The sequence below is a fragment of the Mus musculus genome, chromosome 9 (assembly GCF_000001635.26).
Source record: "Mus musculus strain C57BL/6J chromosome 9, GRCm38.p6 C57BL/6J".
In the NCBI taxonomy this organism is placed as follows: Eukaryota; Metazoa; Chordata; class Mammalia; order Rodentia; family Muridae; genus Mus; species Mus musculus.
Window position 1 is genome coordinate 119410329 of NC_000075.6, and position 22905 is coordinate 119433233.

At 50.0% G+C, this 22905-nt stretch overlaps 1 protein-coding gene across 5 annotated transcripts in view; it reads left to right on the top strand.

The window, feature by feature from the left end:
- The window catches only part of Acvr2b (activin receptor IIB), a 40566-nt gene that overhangs the window by 8746 nt on the left and 8915 nt on the right, over positions 1 to 22905 (top strand). For 2 of the 5 annotated variants that reach the window (NM_001313757.1, XM_030244026.1), the window contains exons 2-10: positions 17127 to 17334; positions 17639 to 17748; positions 17873 to 18024; positions 18097 to 18240; positions 19537 to 19680; positions 19892 to 20040; positions 20896 to 21010; positions 22161 to 22299; positions 22385 to 22515. In NM_001313757.1, the coding sequence (NP_001300686.1) occupies positions 17127 to 17334; positions 17639 to 17748; positions 17873 to 18024; positions 18097 to 18240; positions 19537 to 19680; positions 19892 to 20040; positions 20896 to 21010; positions 22161 to 22299; positions 22385 to 22515 (1292 nt within the window). Of the gene's footprint in view, positions 1 to 17126; positions 17335 to 17638; positions 17749 to 17872; positions 18241 to 19536; positions 19681 to 19891; positions 20041 to 20895; positions 21011 to 22160; positions 22300 to 22384; positions 22516 to 22905 lie in introns of all 5 variants that reach the window. The other 3 variants (XR_379846.4, NM_007397.3, XM_006511926.4) reach the window with 2 other exon arrangements.

A 22905-nucleotide genomic window follows, 5' to 3' on the forward strand; every position in this document is an offset into this window, starting at 1 on the left:
CTGTGACTCCTGTGCTTGGGAGAGGCAGGAGGATGAGGAGTTACAGGTCCTCCTGGGCTGTGGAGACTGTCTCAAAAACACATAGATTAGAAAACCAAAATGTCGGGTCTCCTGAGTAAGCCCTCCCTCTTAAAAAGTGATTTATTTTTGTGTATGTGTGTGTGTGTGTGTGTGTGCACACATGCACACACATACCCTTGTAAATTCTTGTGCGTCGTGTACAAGCATTGCACACAGAGGCCAGAGAGGATGTCAGACCCCCTCTAATTGGAGTCACAGGTGGTTGTGAGCTGCTTGATGGGGGTGCAGGGAACAGAACCTGGGTCCTCTGCAAGAGTGGTTAACTGCTCTTAACTTCTGAGCCATCACCCTCCCTCCTCCATCACCTCCCTCCTCCAGACCTTTTTGAGATAATATCTCACGTTGTCCAGTCTGACCTCGAAGCAACTCTGCTGGCCTTGAACTAGGATCCTCCACCCTGCACTTCCCGAGTGATGGGGATACAGATGTGCTTCACTGCATACACTTTTATGTAGTGCTGGGAAGGAAGCCTAGGGCTTCAGGAATGCCAGGCAAATGGGCTCCTAATTGAACTATGTCCGCATCTTTCTTAGGTAAGTCTTTTGTGATTGGTACATATTCTTTGAGGCATTCTTCCCCCAATAGGGAAACTGTAGGTATTACTTAGGTAATAATAAGATGATGATGATGACGACGACAGTTTTATTATTTCTTTACATGCATGTGGAGGTCAGAGGACAGCGTGTGGGAATTGGCTCTTTCTTCCATCTTAGGAGTGCCTAGGCTCAAACACAGGTTCCAGGCTTGGCAGTGAGTGCTTTTACCCAGGAAACCTTTACCTTAGCCTTTGGTTTTTGGTTTTGTTTTTAGCCCCCTGCTGGTGCCACTGTTGAATGTAGCTGGATTTTGCTACTTTGTGGGCGCCTCTTTTTTCTACCCTTTATTTCATACCCTATCATTAGATAGGAGAGAAAGGACACAGGGAAAAAAGAGATAGAGACCCCTGAATCTGGTTTTTAACTTTTGTTTCTCCTTTAAACATGATTGCTAAAAAACTGAAACTACCCCACCACCTCCTCTACCCCTGCCACATCCTCCCCCACCAGCCCCTCCCCCTGACAGCCCCTCTCCCCCAACAGCCATTGACCCTGCTTTTTGGGGCCCTAGGATTTATTTATAGGCCCTCTGAAAAGTTCCCAGAATTCCAAAGGTCACACAGCTGCAGAAATTATCTGCAGCCAGCAAAACCACACCTCTGCTAGAGCACGAGGCAAATCATAGTCAGCTGCAGACATTGGAAGCAGCCCTATACCCTAAAACCTGGGGTTAAAACAATAACACATTATGTTTCTGAGTTTTTAAAGAAACCAAAATTTTAAAATTGTCACTATGTTTCCTCCCTTCTGTTTTAAGCCATTAATTGTGCTGTGTGTATTGGGACATTGTAAACAGGCATTTTCAATGAATTAAGTGCTTTTTGGGTCAGTGGCCCAAGGTTTTCAGGAAAACTCTTGCTCTTTCTGCTGGAGCAGCTTTGCCTTTGATGTAGGTAATGAGTAGCGGCTGAGCAACCCTGTCACCTGCGTTAAAATTTACCTCTCCTTTTGCTTAAGGCATAATTCTAATTTCTCCTGTGAAATCTTCATCTATAATTTTTGGATGCAGTTGTTTTGGGAAGTCAGTCTACACCTCCCAAGGTCATTCCTACAATCCCCGAGGGCAAAGGACCATAAAATCCAGTGGCTATTTTATGACATTAATATTTGGGGGATACGGTAAGATGTATATCTCTGGCTAAGTCTAGAGCCACACTGTCTGCAGTAGTGTGCATTGAATCTCCAATACCAGTGGCGGGTTTTCCGTTTGCATGTCGCTCCTTGGCTGCAGGACCTCGAGCTAGGCCCCCAAGACTGTTTCCCTGCAGTAAGAAATGACCCTGACTGTCTCTTTAGAACCTACACTCTTTGGTCCAGTGGCAGCCCTCATCACATCAGCTGCATACCCCTGGGAGCCTAGAACACCTTTCTGGTTTATATTTAGACGAACAATTGCCCGTTGAGATGTCTTGCTCACAATTTTGTTGTGGGTGACAATTTTTCCCACAATTAAAGCACTGGACATTTTGAGATCCGAGGACTTAACCTGCTTCGTCACAGTCTCTTTGCTAATGAGTGCATTTCCAGAAACTGAGACACCTGGCACTTTGATATTGGAGAGCTCTAGCTCAAGCTTGACCTAGGATATTAGCATGGTGCACATTAGAACCGATATCAGTCATATCCCTCATCCACTCGTCCAACACCGAAACCGGTCTGATAACTTTTTTACATCCATTTGAATTTCCAAACACCAAGGTTTCCACCAACACCTGCCTTCCATCCTTGTGTCAGGGTCTGATACAGCTTTGTTTACAGCTAAAACTAATCTTTGTTAAAAAAAAAAATCCGTGATGGCTTCTCCAGAGCTTGTATAATCTTTGTTAAATGAGGTGGGTTTTTCTCCCCCTGGGCTCAACCTTGTTCCAAGCTTAAAGCCACGAAGCAACAGTGTCCTGTAGTTATGTCATCAGATTGCATCTATTCTTGAAAATCAGAGTCCCACCCTTCATCCAGCAGCCATTCCCCTCTATTTCTCTGTTCTGTATTCGCAGCTGTTATTTGCAGCTGTATTCCACCATATTAACCATTGCAACTTTATACTGGCCTCTGTTACAGCTGTTACCAATCCCTTCTAGTCTTGGAAAAATAATAGTATTTTGAGTAGCCCAGTTACTTAGAATTTGTTTCACGTAGGGAGAGTGCACCCCATATGAAATCATAGCCTATTTAAACCACCCTAGATCAATCGTTTCTGTAGGACACCATCCTGTCTCGTCATAACCTAGTTCCACACCTTTAGCGGGCATGTGCTGACTACTGAGGAAGCTGATGGTGACCTTGTCACCCTGGGCCACCCCTCCTCCCACTCAGCTTTTCTCTGTCTGACCTGGCTGCCCTCTGCCAGTTTTCTCTCCCTCTTTCTCCCTGTGGGAAACTCCTGCTCTCTTGCTCTGGGACCAAGCCTGTGCTCAGCCTGTGCTCTCCTGGTGCTCGTTGCTGCTCCACCTTTGCAGCATCAAAGCTGCTTCGTTTCTTCAGAAACAAAGAGTAGTGAGACTCCTCCCCTTTCCCCCTTCAGCCATTTGTTTGTTTCTCAGGCCCCTCCATGTAGCCCTGGCTATACTGGAATTCACTCTGTAGACCAGGCTGGTCTCGAACTCAGAAATCCGCCTGCCTCTGCCTCCCAAGTGCTGGGACTAAAGGCGTGCGCCCCAACTGCCCGGCTGCCTGCAATTTTTACCACTGTTCAGCCATTCTTCCAACTTTTTTTTTTTTTGGAGACAAAGTATTCAAAGAAGGAAAAAAACCAAAAACTTGAAAAATCCCCTCTGGGAGCAAAGTGAGTGATTATCCCAGTAGTTAGAGGCCACAGTAAACTTTTTGCTGGACTCTCAGAAAAAGAAAATCCGTTCCTTCATCCCCTGCTGTTTCCTCTATGGCATTTGAAATCAGATTTTCCTTTTTTTTAAAGTAGAAAACACAAACTCCCCTCCCCCCCCCCCCCCACAGGGTTTTTCTGCGTAGCCCTGGCTGTTCTGGAACTCACTCTGTAGACCAGGCTGGCCTCGAACTCAGAAATTCACCTGCCTCTGCCTCCCAAGTGCTGGGATTAAAGGCATGCGCCACCACGCCTGGCTAAAAACACAAACTTTTATTTTAACAAGAACCTAGGTTTGAGGTAGGGATGGGGACAGTAACTGGGGTCGAGGTAGATGGGGTCGGTTCTAGAGAAGAGGACTGGTGACTGGTGCAAGTAAGTTCCTAAGGATTCCTTGCTCAGGAGGCCACACTGCCCAGAATGAAGCCCTCAACAGGGGAAATGGTTTGGTTGAAGGAACCTTGTAGATGCTTCATGTGCTGGTTCAGGGTGATAGCTGATCAAGCAGAGGGTTTAGAATTGTCGCAATGTTGCCCAAGGTCTACAGCAAAGGTCTGCAGCAACATGATATTCAGCCACTGGGGAGCAACCTTCCGGCACTCATGGTCCTGGGAGAAGCTAGGAGGCTCATTAGCGTTCTCCACCTTGTGGAGGGTTGGTCTGGCTCAGGAGCCTGCATGCCGGAGGGCCTAGGAGCAAGGGAACTGGCAATGAATGCAGCAGACAGGTGCAGTAGTAGAAGGGCCGATCTGAGTGCGGTAGAAGGCAGGGTTGGTGTTTCCCCAAAGCCAGTGGCAGCCCAGCCCCTAACCAAATTTACCATTTTTTTAAAAAGAGATTTATTCATTTAATGTATACGAGTACACTGTAGCTGTACAGATGGTTGTGAGTCTTCATGTGGTTGTTGGGAATTGAATTTTTTAGGACCCATTATTATACGGAAGTACACTATAGCTGTCTTCAGACACACCAGAAGTGAGTGTCAGATCTCATTAGGGGTTGTGAGCCACCATGTATGTGGTTTCTGGAATTTGAACCCGGGACCTTCAGCAGAACAGTCAGTGCTCTTACCCGCTGAGCCATCTCTCCAGCCCCCAAATTTCCCATTTTTAGTTTTAACATTTGAGCTCCACATTCGAGTGCCACTTGTTGCTGGTCTGTGCTACTTTGTGGGTTCTCCCCCCCCCACTTTATCCCTCTTGTTTCACCTTCTATCACTAGATAGGAGAGAAAGGATAGAGGGGAGAGGGAGAGAGATCCCTGAATCTAATTTGTTTCGTTTCATTTCTTTGAGCATGACTATTAACAAATCACAATCAACACCCCCAAATGACCAACAACCAGCACCCCACTTCTCTGCTAGAGCACGAGGTGGGCGGTCTGAAGTGGCCCCATAGCACTACACCTGGGATTAAAACAAAAACATAGTCATATTACTTTTGTCTTTTTTAAAGACACCAAAATTCCAAAATTGTCACTGTGGTTGTAGGCATAAGATGTACAGAAGTCTGTGGTGATCAATCATAGCCTCTTAGCCTGGTGCATGTGTGCGTGTAGTGGGTGTAGAAAGTGCTTCCTATGTGCAAGGCTCAGTGGTTAAGGACACTGACCACTCTTAAAGGACCCAGGCCAGAGTACCAGCACCCACAAGGTGCCTCCCAGTCACCTGTAACTCCAGTCCCAGGGGATTCAGTGCCCTCTTCTGACCTTGATGGGTACCAGGTGCTTACATGGTACACAGACAAAACAAAGATACACCAAGTAAAATAATGATTTAAAAACTGAAGATGGAAAGTGTAGCTAGGAGTGAGATCCACAAACCCAGTGCACCTGTACAGTCAGCATCCAGACCAAGTCTCCCTTCGTGTCTCAGTGGCTCTCAGGACCCAGTCAGGGCCTGCTGGATGCTAAGTGTGCTCTGAAGCCATCTCAGCCCATGCTAGTTGCTGCATCCATCCCTAAGGGTAATTAGCTACTTTGTTTGTAACCAGCATAAACTGGTTTTGCTTGTTATATTTTATACGACAATATTCACACTTTTGAATGATTTGTGTGTGTGAGCAAGATGCCTTTTTTTTTTCTTTAGAGATTTCTTTATTTTTTCAAAGATTTATTTATTTTATGAATATGAGTACACTGTAGCTGTCTTCAGACATACCAGAAGAGGGCATCTCAGATCTCATTACGGATGGTTGTGAGCCACCATGTGGTTTGAACTCAAGACCTTTAGGAAGAGGAGTCAGTGCTCTTAACCACTGAGCCAACTCAGATCCATGCAGGCAAGCTTTCTAATACACATGTCAACTAAGGTCTTTTTGTTTTTGTCTTTTGCTTTTTTTTTTTTTTTAAGATTTATTTATTTTATGAATGTGAATACACTGTCGCTGTCTTCAGATGCACCAGAAGAGGGCATTGGATCTCATTACAGATGGTTGTGAGCCATTATGTGGTTGCTGGGAATTGAACTCAGGACCTCTGGAAGAGCAGTCAGTGCTCTTAACCACTGAGCCATCTCTTCAGACCATGTCGTTTTTTGTTTTTGTTTTTTTTTTTTTTTTTAAATAGGGCAGGAATTAGATCACTGTGATTGATTGATCAGTTGATTGTTGACTTTTCAGACAAAGTCTTACTATATAGCCTAGACTAGCCTGGAATTCACTGTGTAGCTCAGGCTGACCTCAGATTTGTAATGAGTCTCTTGCTTCTGCCTTCCAAGTGCTGGTATTAAAGGTGTGGGCCACCATGCCTGCTTTACTCTTTACAATAGTTATAAAAAATTCTCGTTTAGAGATAGACGATGCTTTATTGCCCTCCTGTTGGTGGGCTTTCTGATTGTATATCATTTATCTAGATTGAAGAGAATAATGTCAGGAACACATGATATACGTATTTTGCATTTTAATAAGCACTGAAAGTGACAGGTGGCGGCAGTAGGTGCAGAAGCTGAGTGACTTGGCGGTTGACCCTCCCTCCAGCACAGTGTGGGTTTCTGGAGGTCTAGACTTCAGCGTCGACCTTGTAAAGCGCTTGGCCACAGAGGTTGAGGCAGCCACCCCTGGGGAAGGTGCCAGCATCAGGCTACTTCTGGGTGTCCCCTTTTACCCTCTTTAGGGACTGTGGCAACTGCTGAGGTGGCCGACGAGCTCTGGGAAGCAGCACTGCCTCAAGGCACAGTGTGTTGACAAGATGTTGGCATGGCAGAATTCTGATTGCAATACAATTTTAATAACAATCTCATGATGGAAGGACCTCTGGAATTTCCATATGTTTCTGGTTCCCTCATACGGCCCTCCACCATGAATACTTGTAAAAGTAGGGAAGGCAGTTTGGTGGTGTGTGATTTCCAAAGCCCAGCTTCTCTTTGGTGTCTTGGTTCAGCTGTCCTCATTTAAGCCCATGTGTCAGGCCCTGCTCATGGGTTTCAATGACACTGAACTTGTGGCAGTGTCTCTCGTATGCACAATGCCCCAGTTGGCTCTTCCACATCATCCTGGTGACAAACACTATTTGTGCCTTTGTCTGCACCATCGACTTAATGGAAAATCACATAGCACTGCAGAGTCCTTCAGTAGTAAGATGCTGGCAGGCTTGATGGAAGAGACTTCCCTCTTCTTGGCTTCCAGGAGGCTGGCTGCCACTGTGGCGGCTGGCCTTTTCTCTGTGCACACCACAGCTTCCTCGTGACTGCTTCCATCTCCTATCTGTTTATTTTGCTGTTGTTGTTTGAGACAGTATCTCTAGACCAGGCCGGCCTCCAACTCACAGTGATCCACCTGCCTCTGGGATTAATGGCATGCACCACCATGCCGCACTCTTCCACCTGTTTAAATATAGACATCCTTAAGGTTTATATTTTAACCTGTGGGTGTTGTAGGTGACATAGATGAGTCTGTAATAATTTGGAATAAAAATGACAGTTGAAAGTGAATCTTGTTTTCCTTTTGGGTTATATTTTGGAGTGGAAATCACTTTGTTATTGTTGAGACAGTCTTACTATGGTAGCCCTCGCTGGCCTGGAACTCCCAGAGATTTGCCTGCCTCTGCTACATACTGGAAGTAAAGGCTCAGGCTACTTAGCTCAGCTGGAATCTACTATATTGGGGGTTTGTCTTGGGGTATCTGTTCCTCTAACACTTTGTCCATGGGCTGCCGGTGAACCGTTCTCTCTCTTTTCTCCCTCCCACTCTTCATTAAGTTTTGAAGTTCCAAGGCTGTTTTACTACAGCCTGAGGGGATGCAGCTGTAACTCTCAGCAGCTGCCGGGACTCGTGACACCCATGAGGAAAGCCAGCCATGCCGTGCCACGGTGCCACGGTGGAGGTTGGCGGCCGCGGCACGGTGGGAGGTAGTGTCCCGGAAGTATCCCCAGACGTGGTTCAGTGTTTGGAACACAGACAGAAGGAAGGGGAAGCTCAGAATCCAGGCTGTTTTAGTTCCTGTTTAGATGGGACCTTGCTTCGGAGTAGTACACTATGGTCCTGAAGAGAAGTCAGGAAGCTGGGTAGAAAGCAGATGCAGGGCCTCACTCTTCTGCTCGCAGGGGCCAGTGGCACCCGGAGCCGACCGGAGAAAACAGACGGCATCTCCGGTTGAAGGTATCATGGAGCTAAGAGTGACGATGGACAGACCAGGACCAGGCACTTCTCTCCTCGCTGAACTGCATAATAATATAATAAATTCCCGAGCCCCAGATGTAGCTGCCTCCCTGCTTTCAAAACCCCTTGCTAATTCCAACATTCCGCCCTCCCTCCGCATTCATTGTGCTCCCCTTTGAGAGCGAGCGATGAGGATAACCTGATTTTACAAGTTTGTCGGCTACCGTGAATGACGGTTACAGAGAATCTTGATTGTGCTGTCCCCTCAGACGCTGGTTTTGCTGGCGCCTCCGCTGTTTTTAATGTCGGGTAGTTCTGTCGACTGAATTCTTCTGTGGCGAGCGACTCAGGTCCTTGGGGCCTGTTTGGCTATTCTGATGTAGTTCTAGGATCAGCTAGAGGGTTCGCTGGTTTGCTGGCTTCCATCCTGGCCTGACTTGTCATTCTGAATTTTTTGTGATCACCCAGAAGAACATACCTATCTATCAACCGTGTCTCTGTTTGGAACGTGGAGTTTTGTTTTCTGTTTTACTCCTGGTTTTATACCTGGTTTTGGTGGCATCTTCCCTCCAGGACATTAAAGAAATATTTATTTTTAATTGTGTGAGTCTGTGCTTGAGTCCTTTCTAAGAGCAGTGCTTGCTCTTAAAGTTGGAGCTCTCTTTCCAGCACTTCAATACTATTTATTTGTTTGTTTATTTAGAGACAGGGTCTCACAGGGTCTTTCTGTGTAGCCCTGGTTGCTCTAGAACTCACTATGTAAACCAGGCTGGCCTAGAACTCGTAGAGATCCAGTTGCCTCTGTCTCTGTCTCCTTAGCACTGGGTGGGATTAAAGATCTGTGCCACTACAACCAGGTGTCAGTACATTCAGATAAAGGGCAGATGGAGGGAGATTCTGGTTTTTTGTTTTCTTTTTTTTTTTTCTTTTTTAAGATTTATTAATTTTGCTCTCTCCCTGCCCCCCACCCCCTTTTCCGCTGCCACCTTGCCCCTCTCCCAATAAACCTCACATGGAAAATAAAAGATTTATTAATTTTATTATTCTATGTGTATGAGTGTTTTGCCTGCATGTACATGTCTGGTACCCTATACAAAGGTTGTGAGAGGTCATGGTATCCCCTAGAACTGGAGTTACAGATGGCTGTTAGTAACCATGCGGGTGCTGGAATAGAACCTAGGTCCTTTGCAGGAGCAGCCAGTGCTCTAACCACTGAGCCATCCCTTCTGCCTTTGCAGTTCATGGACTTGTGAGTGAAAAGCATTGTCTCACTGAAGTCTAGCTTGCAAGTACTGGCAGTTGGAAAGCTTATCCATTGTAGGTGCCATTTCTTTCTTACTAGATACTTGCGCTCACTCTCTTTCTTACTAGATGCTTGCTCTCGCTCGCGTGCTCTCTCTCTCACTCTCTCTCACTCTCACTCACTCTGGAACTGAACTGTTGCTGTCGCATTGTCTTCTCCTGGTGTCCCTCGCTGCTCTGTAGCCTGTTATGTTAAGGATGGGCATGAGTACTGATTGACAGCTCAGAGCCTGTAGGTGGAGCTGGCCCGGCTGGGGAGGGAGACCTGATTAGACAGGTTTTGGAGCCAGTTAGGGTCTGCTGAGGAAGATCTTCTGGTCTGTATGTGGACAGGCTGGGTCCTGGAAGCCGCAGATGGGAGAGTGCTGCAGGCCTGCGTTTGGTTTGCCCCCTCTTCAGCGTGACTCAGGCCTGAGGTAGCCTGCTCCTTTCTGCCCAGTCAGCTTGGCTCTGCGGGTTTGGAGCAGGGCAACCTGCATCGGAGGCCTGACTGTGCTAATGAACCCACCTTCTGCCTTTTCACACCATTGTGACAGTGACATCTGGTACCATAGAGTGCCAAGTCTTGGACGCTTCTGTGGTGGGAATCACACTGCCCAGCTTTGTCCACGGCCAGTTGAGGGCTCTGCGTGGTCAGTTCCCACTTCACCGTCTGCTCTGAGTCTTCCCTTCTGTAGCTTCTTTTATTCCTTGAGGCTTCTGCTCTAGAAAACTTCCCTCTGCAGAGGACTCAGGACATGCTTATAATCCTTGGCCTCACCTGGAAGGACGCTCTCTGGTGTTCTGCGGGAATCACAGGGCCGGCCGAGGGCCCTGGGCCTCACCCTGGGCTGTGGGACTTGTTTATGAAGTCTGGTATAGAGGTGACGGGAGATGTCTTGGCTTCCTCCTGTCATTTTGGAAAGTGTTCTTGGACTGTCTGAAGCATTTATAGTGGAAGAGCTGAAAAGCCCCCATAAAATGCTAGGAAAAGTATAGTGAGCCCCCCTCCCAGCGTAGCCAGGGAGCTACGTGTGCAGGGATGGGAGGGAAGAGTGCGGACACCAGAGGACCCAAGTTCTGTTCCCGGCACCCACATCTGGTGGCTCTCAAACTCCTGTACCTCCAGCCCAGGGGATCTGATGCCTACTCTGACAGCCTCCATGGCTCCTGCACACACAGGGAGTAAGAATTGCTCATCCCTGCAGCCTTGCCCATTCCTGTAATTTAGAGACTCCGGTGGATCCAGTAGATGTGAAATTGAGGTTAGGGCCCTCCTGTCCTCGGGCTTCCTTGCTGTCTTACCGTTTGTGAGGGCGTGCAGCCTGGGGCTGACAGAGCAACTAGATAATGGAATTCATCTCAGCCAGGAGGAAAGGGGAGGGGAGTGGGGCAGATGCAGTTCCCTCTGAGACTTTATAACTACAGACATGACCCTGAAGTTAGAAGTTCATATTATCCTGTTCTGGGAGACTCTAAATCAGAAATTAAAAGTGTTCTAACCGGTATGGGGTTTGGCAGAAGCAAAAATGATCATTTCTCCCTGGAAGGTGGCATTTCTCAGAAAAGACCCCATCTGAACATAAGCTCAATATCCAAAATTCAAAATATAAGGAGAAGAAATCTGCCTGAGTGAAAGTCATCAGAAACAAGCAAGCAAACAAAGGTGGTAAATTTTAAAATTAGAGGAGGAGGGTGCTGGAAAGAACTGGCTAAGAGCACACACTGCTTTTTTGGAGGTCCAGAGATCAGTGCCCGGCACCCACATGCCAGCTCATGATCGCCTGTGTTCCGGGGTGGGGTGGGCGTCCAATGCCTCTGGCCTCAGTCACCTATACTCGCCTGCCTGATTGGTCTTTGCTACCTTGTGGGGTTTTTTTCATACCCTTTATTCCCCTCATCCTGTCCCCCCACCCCCATCACTAGACAGGAGAGAGAGAAGTATAGAGGAGAGAGAGACTGAGATTTTTTTTCTTGAGCATGACTACTAACAAACTGCAAACAATCCCCTTGAACAACCTCCAACTTCACCTCACAGACACAGGTGAATCTGAGTTAGAGGCTAGCCTGATCTGCAGAGCAAGTTCCAAGATAGGCAGGGCTATACAGAAACCCTGTCTCAGAACAAACAAACTAAAAATAAATAAACAAACAAATAAATAGAGTAAACTTTAAAAAGTAAGTTAGACAGGAATTCGGAGATACCCAAAAAATAGAATGTAAAATTAACCTAGGATGATGATGGCTGAGGGGATGGTCTAGCAGTCAGGGACATTCCTGCCTCTTCCAGAGCACCTGAGTTCTTTTCCTAGCGCGCGCGCGCACACACACACACACACACACACACACACACACACACACAAGCCTGGTACTGTTCTTGACAGGCAAAAGTAGGATCTCTATGAGTTCAAGGCCAGGTTGGTCTACATAGGGAGTTTCAGGATAGCCAGAGCTACAGAAAAAATTAAGTAGAAATTTTAAGTGGAAGAGATACACAGATTAGACGCAGTAAAAGGAAGAAACAGTGCGTTGGAAGGGAGATCTTAAGGAATTACCAAGTGACAAACTAGGACAATATGAAAAGGGGGTGGTGGGTGATGGCTGATTTCCACCCTCAGCTAGCTAGACTGGGCTGTTAGCGAGGTCCACATTTGGAAGTGTCTGAGGGTATTTCCAGAGAGGTTGGAAGAGAGGGATGACCCACCCTGGATCAGGTGCTGAACCATGGAGAAAAGGAGGGACCTAGCTGAGGACTGAGTTTCTGTCTCCTGCTTCTCTCTTTGAAGTTACCGGTTGTCAGGTGTTTGATCACAGAGATGTGAAAAGTGGCGGATGCAGATACTTGAGTGTGTTGCTGCTGCTGTAACAGCACAGAGCACCATTGCCACCCCTCCCCCAACACTGGACGGTTTATTAGCAGTAGAGGCTGGAAGACGAGCGTGGCTCTAAAGTAGCATTTGGACCCCAAAACAGTGAGAACCCTTGTTATGGTTTGCCTATGAGATGTCCCTATGGGCTCATGTGACTGAACACTGTTTCTATCAGTTGCGGATGTTTTCAGAGGTTCTGGAGCCTTTGACAGTCAGGGCTTAGCTAGAAGAAGTGGATCTCTGCTGGTGTTGTGCCAGGGAAATGTCAGTGATCCCCCAAAACACACAAAGGAGCCAATCTGATGAAACTCACAACAGGGTCTTTAATTTTATTTGAGCTAGCTCTGGCCCCTCCAGCACATCACCATCATGTAGGATGGTTTTGGTAGTGGGGGAGCCCCAAATGTCTATCAGGGCAAGGCTTTATAGTAAGCATCAATCAGGGAATGCATGTGTGCAAGCATCTAATTGGGAAGCTCCTATGGCCCTTAACACAGTTGGCTGGTGCTGGGAGTCCTATCATAAACTTAACTTCTGCTCCCCTCTGCATTGGTGGTTGTTAGGCAAGGGGCTTGTAACCTGGGGTACGGGTTTGTTGGGGGGATAACCAGGAGACACTGGTCTTGTTGGGGGTGTAACCTGGAAACTCTGCTCTTGTTGGGGATTAGCCTAGAGACTAGAGCTAGGCTCAGGTTCTGTTGGGGGGCAACTTGGAAACTAATGCTAGATACCAGCCTGTTAGTCTACGTAAGTTTAAACTTAGGTCATGTGCTCTAAAATGGAGCCTGAATATAAAAGCTTTGGCATCTCACTGGTGGTCTTAAGGTTTGATAGCCCAGCTCTGCTTGCAGCCCGTGCCTGCCTCCTGAAGCCCAGCCCTGCTTGCAGCCCGAGCCTGCCTCCTGAAGCCCCCCAGCGAGCAAGCAGCCTTGAGCTCCTGCCCCTGCTGATCGATCCATCGGTGTTGCTGGTCACCTCACATTTCTGCCCTCAGATTCCTTCCTCCCCACAGATGATGAGCCAAAATAACTCCCGAGAAAGGGAGCTAATATACCTAGTCCCAAGATCCCATTATAGCCGCAAAAAAGCAGCCTTGGCTGTATAAACCACAAATAATGTTTTAGAGATGTATACAGACAGCAAAAATATTGAATACTGAGTATAATCTGTTCACAGTTTATTCCCATGCGGATTTCATATTAATGAAAGTCGAAAGGTGATGGAATTAATCTAGACGCTTCAGGGAGAGGTGGTGGAAAGGCAGATTAATGCAGATGTAGAGTCTCAGGTACACTTCAGATTAGCTAATGCTGGGACAGAAGGGAACCTGAGCTTCCAGGTCACAGGTGGTAATCCCTGTTGCTCAGTGGTTAGCTTGCATGAAGTGCTGTGTTTGATCAGCCGACAGAACTGCAGGAAAGAAAAGAAAACAAGGAACAAATGGAGATTGGAATAGAGTTTAACCATGAATGTGTTAGGACTCCGGTTTTAAGGAAGCATTAGATTGAATTGTAGAAAGCTCAAGTGGGCAGAAAGCTTTGAAATGAAAGTAGGAAGGAAAAGATAAATTGGGAAAACGCCACAAGAAATGTTCTAGGTAAGTTAGCACCAGCTAGACATACTCACCTTCTCCACAGACAGGGTTTCTCTGTGTAGCCCTGGCTGTCCTGGAACTCAAACTCAGAAATCTGCCTGCCTCTGCCTCCCAAGTGCGGGAGTGTCAGGACTAAAGGCGTGCACCACCACCACCTGGCCTTTTGATAGCATGAACAAAAAATGGTTACTGCACAGCGATACCCATGAGCATAGACTTCCCTCAGCATAAGGAGAAGGTACCTGGCCAGGAAGTGGGAAGGCTGGCCAGTGTTCCCAGGGGAGCTCGGCTGAGGGTGTGCCTCGGTGGGCTGCTCTCGGAAACTGGGTCGATTGTTTTGGAGAAGGATTTGGAAGAATGTACTGAATCAAAGCTGCTTAGGCTCAGCATTCCCAGGACGGGAGGAAACGCTCACCAAGAAGCTTCATGCGTGATGGCTTTGCTCACATGACAGCTGTACATAACCCGAGGGTCCAGCCGGTGAACCAGGTGAGGTCACACTGGGCAGTCCCTGGGCTCCGAAACATGGAACTTCAGGATGTGGCCTGCAAAGAGCCTTAACCTCTGCTTCACTTAGTTCTGTCATCTTAGGGGTTCACTCGGGGTTCTCCATCATACAGTGCCTGGGGTGTGACAAGTGGGTGTTAGTCTAGGTGACACATAAATACAGATGAGGCCAAAAAGTAGAATTAAAGTGGTTTGGTTCTCTGGAGTAAGGATTTAAAAGAAACTTGTTTTATGGTGTTGGTATTTTGCATGAATGTGCATGCACACAGTGTGTGCATTGCCGCTGGAACTAGAGTTCCAGGTGGTTGTGAGCCACCACGTGGATGCTGGGAACCAAAGCCATTTGTTTTCAACCAAAGAATAAGTTCTTGTAACCACTAGCCCCACAGTGAAGGATTCTAAGATAAACTGTAGTTACTTGACGGGTTCTTTCCTCCCAGTCTGCCAATATGGGTTCATGCATATGTGCGGGGTGTGTGTGTGTGTGTGTGTGTGTGTGATGCTCCAGCCTTGCCCACCCTTTCTCTTCTGTAGGTTCCCCTTCTGTAGCCACCCTGGTTGTGGTCCTGGGGACTGATGGAAATGCAGCTGTGTAGGGTGGGGAGGCAGGGCCAGTTGGGGAGACTCCTGACCTGGCTGCTAGGCTGTGGGCGGGAGGCCTTCATCTATTAAAGGGCTCTGTGGCCTTGTGGTTGGAATTTTGCCATATGCTATAAATAGCCAGTGTGAGAGTGTGAAGAAATGGAGCCAGGGAGGAGAGAGGAAACGGGAGGCCCCCTGGGTCTCCAGCTGGCAGTGGCCAGGGTGTGGTGTGGGAAGGGTGTGGAATGTCACATGGGATGCAGAGCTGCAGGCAGGCTTGGTGTGGGGCCTGGACTGGAAGGATCGCTACAACCCTAGGAGGCAGGTGCTGTCAGTCACCTCTCAGAGAGTGGCTAGGTGACTTGCCCCAGGCGCACAGCTGTGAGGCATCAGCAGTCTGGCCAGCTCAAAGCTGCTCTGCAGGGTCGGCTCTGGGCAGGTCTGGGAGGTCGGTGGCTCCAGTGAGCTGTTGGGTCCTCTCTGAGGCTTCATGTTGCCTTCTCAGGCTTCTCCACTGGGATCCTATGGTTGTGCCAGAGGGGCTGGTGCCTGACACTGGCCTGGAGCTAGGCCAGGCTGAGGTCTACTCTGTTTGTTGTTGCCCTTGTGACTCCAGGGGCTGATTGTAGTCTGAATGGAGGTGGACACTCTCCTGAGTCATGGGTGTAGGTCAGAGGTGGAGCGGACAGTACACACAAAGTCCAGGTTCCATCCTCAGCATCTATAGCAGGGGTCTTGCTTCGTGTTGAAGCCATCCCTCCTTCTTGTCCCCTCTGCTCATAGTCTGTCCACGCCATCTGTTACATAGGAACCCGTTCTGTGCTCAGCAGCTCAGGGCCAGCCTTGCAGGCCTGTGGGGGAAGCTGGGCATCTGGGAAGCAATTGCAGAGGACACTTAGGAGTGTTTGCGCTCCACACATGCTTTCGCTTCCTCCCGCGGGAGAAGGAGCTGTGTCCTCCCTGGACGGGGTGCTTCACATAGCTCCACTACCCACTCCTGCCACAAGTAGCCAGGGCTTGTAGACACTCTAGGTGCCACCCTGGCTTCCGGCGCTGGCTCGGGCTTTGTTTCCGGCCTATACTCATCCCTTAGAGTCTCATCCACAACCTAAAGCCTTGTGCTTGAATAAGGTCCTGGTTGGGAGAAGCCGGTGCACACCCTGTCTGAGCCCCATTCTGGATACCGAGACCCTTCTGGGCCAGGCTGAGTTCTAGCCACCTGGCAGGTTGTCACCACAAGTGTCAGGGCCTAGGCCAACAGGACCTGGCATGGCTAGGGCTGAGGCTGGGTTCTGCCATTCTGACTGGGTAGCATTCTGACCTTCCGGGTCCTACCTGGAGCCCTAAGACTGGCGTCTTGCCCAGTTGGGGCCTCCCTGGGAGGAGCTTTTGCCTGCCGCCGTGAGATCTTGTGAGCATGTCTTGAGGGTTCCTCTTCCAGAACGGCCAGTCAGGATCCTCCTGTCTGCAATGGGCCCTGGGGAACCAAGCAGTGTTAGCAGTTGGCACCCTGCCAACCTCGGGTCAGGTGGGAGCCCCCTCCCTGATGCCCCTCTGGCCTCAGGTGGGTTATTGGAGTAGGCTGGGTGCCAGTGGATTGAGGTGCAGCAAGGCTAAGTCAGCGCTCTTTCCCGTTAGGGTGTCTGCATAAGGTTGTCAACGAGGTAATAAATGCCACACGCCCTCCGGATGTCCCACGAGGGAACAGGATACCTTTGGGATTTGTGTATTATTTCCCGTCCTATATCTAAAAGGTTCATGGGGTCATAGTGGGGCAAAAAAGGGGCACGCGCAGGGGTAGGGGTGGAGTAAGTGGGCAAAGGTGTGATGAGTGTTTGGTGTGTTCAACCATCTGCAATCGTAGCTTAGCCCTCCTGTCTGAGAAAAGTGACCCTTGGTGACCCTGGGAGCTTACCCTTTTCCTGTAAGCGTAGCTGTTCTTCAGTACCTGGTGAACACAGGTGAGAAAGAGCGCAGGAAGGTCCCAGGAAGGTCCCGCTTCCAGGTTGGTGTGGGCAGGGAATGGAGGAACACTAGCCTGGTCTTCGTAAAAGGTGTTGATGTGTGGGTGGTAAGGGGGCCAGTATCGAGAGCAGAGGGGTGGGTTGGCATCTTCACCAAGCACCTTCAGCAGGCGTCGTCTCCAGGACTGGTTACAAGTCACCTCACCGTGCTCAGCCTCTCTTCTCTCGGGCGCAGGTTCCGGGCGAGGGGAGGCTGAGACTCGGGAGTGCATCTACTACAACGCCAACTGGGAGCTGGAGCGCACCAACCAGAGCGGCCTGGAGCGCTGCGAGGGGGAACAGGACAAGCGGCTGCACTGCTACGCCTCGTGGCGCAACAGCTCGGGCACCATCGAGCTGGTGAAGAAGGGCTGCTGGCTAGATGACTTCAATTGCTACGACAGGTACACAGGGGAGCGGGAGCGTTCCCGCTGCCGTAGCCCGCTGCACTTGGCCACCCACTGATCTCAGGGTCTCTTCGGAGGCACTACCCAGAATCCCAAGCCCCTGTTCTGGTGTTTGCTCTCCTCAGCTCAGGCAGCATTTCCATGCCTGCCTGCCCCTCTCAGCCTTGAGTCACACTCTTCAAGGGACGTGGGGTCACCCTAACTGCTGATGTTTCTGAAGCTGCGCTGCCTGGGGGGAGGGGCCGGGGAGAGTCTTTCCGTCCCTGCCGGGGAGTTTGTAACGGGGACCCTGGGCCCTCAGGCAGGAGTGTGTGGCCACCGAGGAGAACCCCCAGGTGTACTTCTGCTGCTGCGAAGGCAACTTCTGCAACGAGCGCTTCACCCACTTGCCGGAGCCTGGGGGCCCAGAAGGTGAGGGGCCTGTGGGAAGAGGGTCTGAGTGTGGCACTGTGGAGCCAGTGGGGAGTGCTTGCAGGGCCGGCTGGAGTGTTAGAGTGGGCGGGCTGTGTGACACAGGGCTCCATGTGTCCCCCAGTCACGTACGAGCCACCCCCGACAGCCCCCACCCTGCTCACGGTGCTGGCCTACTCGCTGCTGCCCATTGGAGGCCTCTCTCTCATCGTCCTGCTGGCCTTCTGGATGTATCGTCATCGGAAGCCTCCCTACGGCCATGTGGACATCCATGAGGTGAGACAGTGCCAGCGTTGGGCAGGGAGAAGGGACGGCTGTGCGGACTCCTTTAAGCCCTTGCCTTTCCAGGACCCGGGGCCTCCGCCCCCATCCCCTCTGGTGGGCCTGAAGCCACTACAGCTGCTGGAGATCAAGGCTCGGGGCCGCTTTGGCTGCGTTTGGAAAGCTCAGCTCATGAACGACTTTGTGGCTGTGAAGATCTTCCCACTTCAGGTGAGCTTTTGGGGGTCTCCAGGCCATCTTCTCTCACTGTGGTCCAAGCGGGAGTGTCTTTCCATGGGGCAGTCGACTGTCCAGGATTCTGATTCAGTACTGAGAGTCCATCAGAGGATTAGGGTCAGACGCCATGTTGGTTTTGGGTTCTGCCATTACTTCCGTGTTGTGTATGCAGTTTGCATGTTTTGTGTACGCACAGGTCTGTGTGTGGAGGCCAGAGAATGAATCCCTTTATTGGACTCCTTTTTATTTTTTTGGAGACAGGATTTCAGTATGTAATCCAGACTGGCCTAGAACTTGTCATATAGACCAGGCTGGCCTTGAACCAAAAGTCTACCTGCCTCCACCTCCCAGATGCTAGAATTAAAGGTGTGCACCACCAAACCTGGCTCTCTACTTTTTACAGTTCTTTATTTTTATTCCTTTTTAATGAAAAAAAAAATTTTTTTTTTTTTTCTGTTTTTTCGAGACAGCCCTGTGTAGCCCTGCTGTCCTGGAACTCACTTTGTAGATCAGGCTAGCCTCGAACTCAGAAATCCACCTGCCTCTGTTTCCCAAGTGCTGGGATTAAAGGCGTGCGCCACCACCGCCTGGCCCTCAGTGAAAATATTTTTATGTGTGCAGGTGCTTTTTTTGCCCGCATGTATCTATGTGTCCTGCATGTGTGCCTGGTGCCTGAAGAAGCCAGAAGGGAGTGTTGGGTCCTTGAGACTGGAGTTATAGACAGTTGTGAGCCACCATACATGTGCTGGGAATTGAACCCGGGTGCTCAGGGAGAGTGGCAGTGCTCTTAACCTCAGAGCCACTTCTCTAGCCTCTACGTTTTAAGATTTTTTGAGACAAGGCCTCTCTTAGCCTGGAACTCACCGGTTTGGTTGACGAGTTGGCAAACAAGTCCCAGGAACTCCACCTCTTCCTGCTTCCAGCACTGGGGTTACACTCCACTGTGTCCAGGGGCTGGGAATCTCTCATGCTTGCCTGGCAGGCACCTCCGGAGCATCTCCTCGGTCCCTGAGTTTGGTTTTTGGCATTGTGTATACTCAGAGGCTTCTGACACCAGGCAGCCATGTAGTTAGGTGCTCAGGGTACTTAGGAAGACAAGCATTTGCTGGCTGATACTGGCTGGTCACCTCACTCAGCATTTGTAAATCAGGGCGCTGTTGTCAGCTACCCCAGAGATCGCTATTGGCCTGGTCTTTGGATGCTGAGGCTAGGAAATCGGGGTTGGGGATGGAGTAGGGTGTGTTGGGGTGGCTATGAGCATGGCAGGGCTGAGCTGCCTCCCTGCCTCAGGACAAGCAGTCGTGGCAGAGTGAACGGGAAATCTTCAGCACACCCGGCATGAAGCACGAAAACTTGTTGCAGTTCATTGCTGCCGAGAAACGAGGCTCCAACCTGGAGGTGGAGCTGTGGCTCATCACAGCCTTCCACGACAAGGTGAGCCACACCCCAGACAGATCCCACGGTGAGATAGATGGGTCCCAGTGATGGTTTTGTGATGAGCTGACCCCGTGTCAGCCGCACTTCCCACCTGGATCACGTCCGCCCATTCTGCGCATTTGCACTGAGACGTTCCTGCTGGGCCTGGGTTGGTTGCATCCTGTTCTGCATTTGGAGCCTTTGCCCACAGTCTGCTGCCTTCTCTTAGGGCTCCCTCACGGATTACCTCAAGGGGAACATCATCACGTGGAACGAACTGTGCCACGTGGCGGAGACGATGTCACGAGGCCTCTCATACCTGCATGAGGATGTGCCGTGGTGTCGTGGTGAGGGCCACAAGCCTTCTATTGCCCACAGGTACCTGATTAAGGAGCCTCTCTGCAGGTGGGGTGCAGTTGCAGAGTTGCCTCTGCTTGCTTGAATGTGCCTGTGGTGTGTCAGAGCAAACCTGGCCTTCCTGTGTGCTGGAGATAGCTAGCTTCCAGGCCAGCGTTCTGGTGCCCTCTGCTGGACCCAGGAGAGAGTGTGGACTCTGTTACTCTGGAGAGCTTCACACGCTCAGACTGTGGTCAGAACCTTTTGTATCCTTGAGAGGACTCTACTTACCTAGTCTGTGTCGGTTATGTTTGCTGATGCTTGCCGCTACAGAGCTCATGTGTGTTTATGTGTCATCATGATAACATTAGCTGTCCATTGTCGGGGGTGGGGGGTGGGGGTGGGGTGGGGGGGGTGGGGGGGGAGGAGAGGCAGATGATAGCTGATTACCTCCCATAGCACTGATTAGGATCTTAGGATTTCTGAGCCACGCCTTTGTTCGTTTGGTTGGTTTGGTTTCTGTTTTTTCCTAGGCAGGGTTGAGTGCCTGCACCCACTCCAGCGCTACCCTGCCTGTGCGGCATTAGCAGTTGATTCTAAATTCTTGTTCACATTCCAAACATTGTAAAATCGCAGAAGTATGTGCATGCCCTGTGAGAAACTATTGGTTGGCTTTTAGTGGCGTGGTCTAGGGTCTGCCCAGCTGCCAGGCACAGCCTCCCAGGACTCCCAGGCTGTTTTGTCTCCTGCCCCACAGAGGTGGGATGGTTTGAACTGGGCGCTGCGGTCACGTACTCTAGTGCTCGGAGAGCCATGGTGGCAGCAGGGTCATGGTCAGTCATCACGAGGCGGGCTGAGTCTTGATCCTGTGTGTCAGTTGGCGCTTGGTCTCCACAGGGACTTCAAAAGCAAGAATGTACTGCTGAAGAGCGACCTCACCGCGGTGCTGGCTGACTTCGGCCTGGCTGTTCGGTTTGAGCCAGGGAAGCCTCCTGGGGATACCCATGGACAGGTGAGGGACCTGGGCACTGGGAGGAGGGGCTGGAGCGGCTGATGCTCTGTGCTCCGCTGGAGCGATAGAGCTACCTGGGGACGTAGACTCACCAAGAGAGAAAAGAAACCAAGGCCGGAGGTTGGTGAGGCTTCCTCCAGCCAGGCTAGCAATTTGGGCTTCAGCAATTCCTCCTTGTATTTCAGTTTTTCTCTTTCTGTTGTAATTTTATTATATATATATTGTATATATATGAAATATATTTATCTTTGTGTGTGTGTGTGTGTAAGGGAATCTGTTTTTTTCCCCATCATGTGGGCTCCTTGGATTGAACTTGGGGTCGTGTGGCTTGACATCAAGCACCTACTACCGAGGAACCTGCTTGCCCTCAGTTTTAGTTATTAAGCGAGATTAAAATCAAAGGCCATGAAAATTAAGCCAGCAATCATCCTAGGAGAATCTCCCTGTGGGTTAAACATGCTCTCGACATTTTGTTTCGGCCTTTTGATTTCTGCTGTTTATTTAGCGTGTGTATTTCTGTTTCCACATGAGTGGCATGTCTGGGAATGGAGGCCTGAGGTAGTCACTGGCACCTTCCTTGATCACCTAAAACCTTGTTGATTAATACTGGGTCCTTTGCTTGGACCCAGATCTCTTCAGTTAGTCTAGCCGGCTTTCTCTGTGGACTCCATCGCTGTCTCCCGTGTTGCAGGCAGGTTGTTACATTTATGTGGATATCCAGACTTTCATCTTCACACTTGAGTGACAGGTTCCTTAGGAGCTAAGTCACTTCTTCATCTCCCCCTGGTCTGTTAGAGCGTCTGTCTCTGTCGTTCAGATTGGTCTGGGACTTTTGGTTCTCCTGCCTCAGCCTTCTGAGTGTCTGGCTTTGCTTTAGGTACCATCAGAGGCAAAGCCTCAGAGTAGCTTGTTTGGGATGTCCTAGGGCCTGCAGAGCTGTCCGATAAGCACTGCCTCCAGCTCGTGGTGTCATCACAGTTATCAGCTGGAATCTTCACTCTGCCTCAAACGGGATGGAGCAGGCTTTGGCTCCAAGGCTTCCTGCTTAGAATTCCACTCTTACCCAACCTGGTGCATGGCGCTTCTCCCAGCTGAGTGTGATTGTGAGTGTAGCTGGTCTCTGGAGATCCTGCCCTTTGTCTGCCTGTAGGTTGGCACCAGACGGTACATGGCCCCTGAGGTGCTGGAAGGAGCCATCAACTTCCAGAGAGACGCCTTCCTGCGTATCGACATGTACGCCATGGGCCTGGTGCTGTGGGAGCTCGTCTCTCGGTGCAAGGCTGCAGACGGTGAGTGGTTTGGCGGCTCTGGGCACCCTGGGTTGGGGCCTTGGAGCCGGGCTTCGGGTGATGCCATCAGCCCCTCATCACTCAGGGCCTGTCGATGAGTACATGCTGCCCTTCGAGGAGGAGATTGGCCAGCACCCTTCGCTGGAGGAGCTTCAGGAGGTGGTTGTCCACAAGAAGATGAGGCCCACGATTAAGGATCACTGGCTGAAACACCCGGTGAGGGGGCTGGGCTCAGGAATCACAGGGCGGTGTGAAGGGGAAGCTGCCGCGTTCCCGGGACTCTAGGGACATATCTCAGAGGTTGTGGAGAATAAGGTAGGCCCTGACCTCTTTCTTGAACCTGTTGTAGCTCAACATGGAAACGTTGGGCAAATTTTTGTGTTTGGGCTTGGTGTTTATTTGACTTGAGTCCCAGTGTCCCAAGATGAGCAGCTGCAGCTGCCTGCGGGGAGCGGCCTGTGGTGAAGTTTAGTGAACATTCTCCTGGACTGGGAGGAGAGGGGTCTCGGGGACTGCTAATTGACCTGCGATGGTGGTGACAGGGCCTTAGGCCCTTCCTGATCCTCTCACACAGACCCACTGGCTGCCTTCATTAGGTGGCCCTAA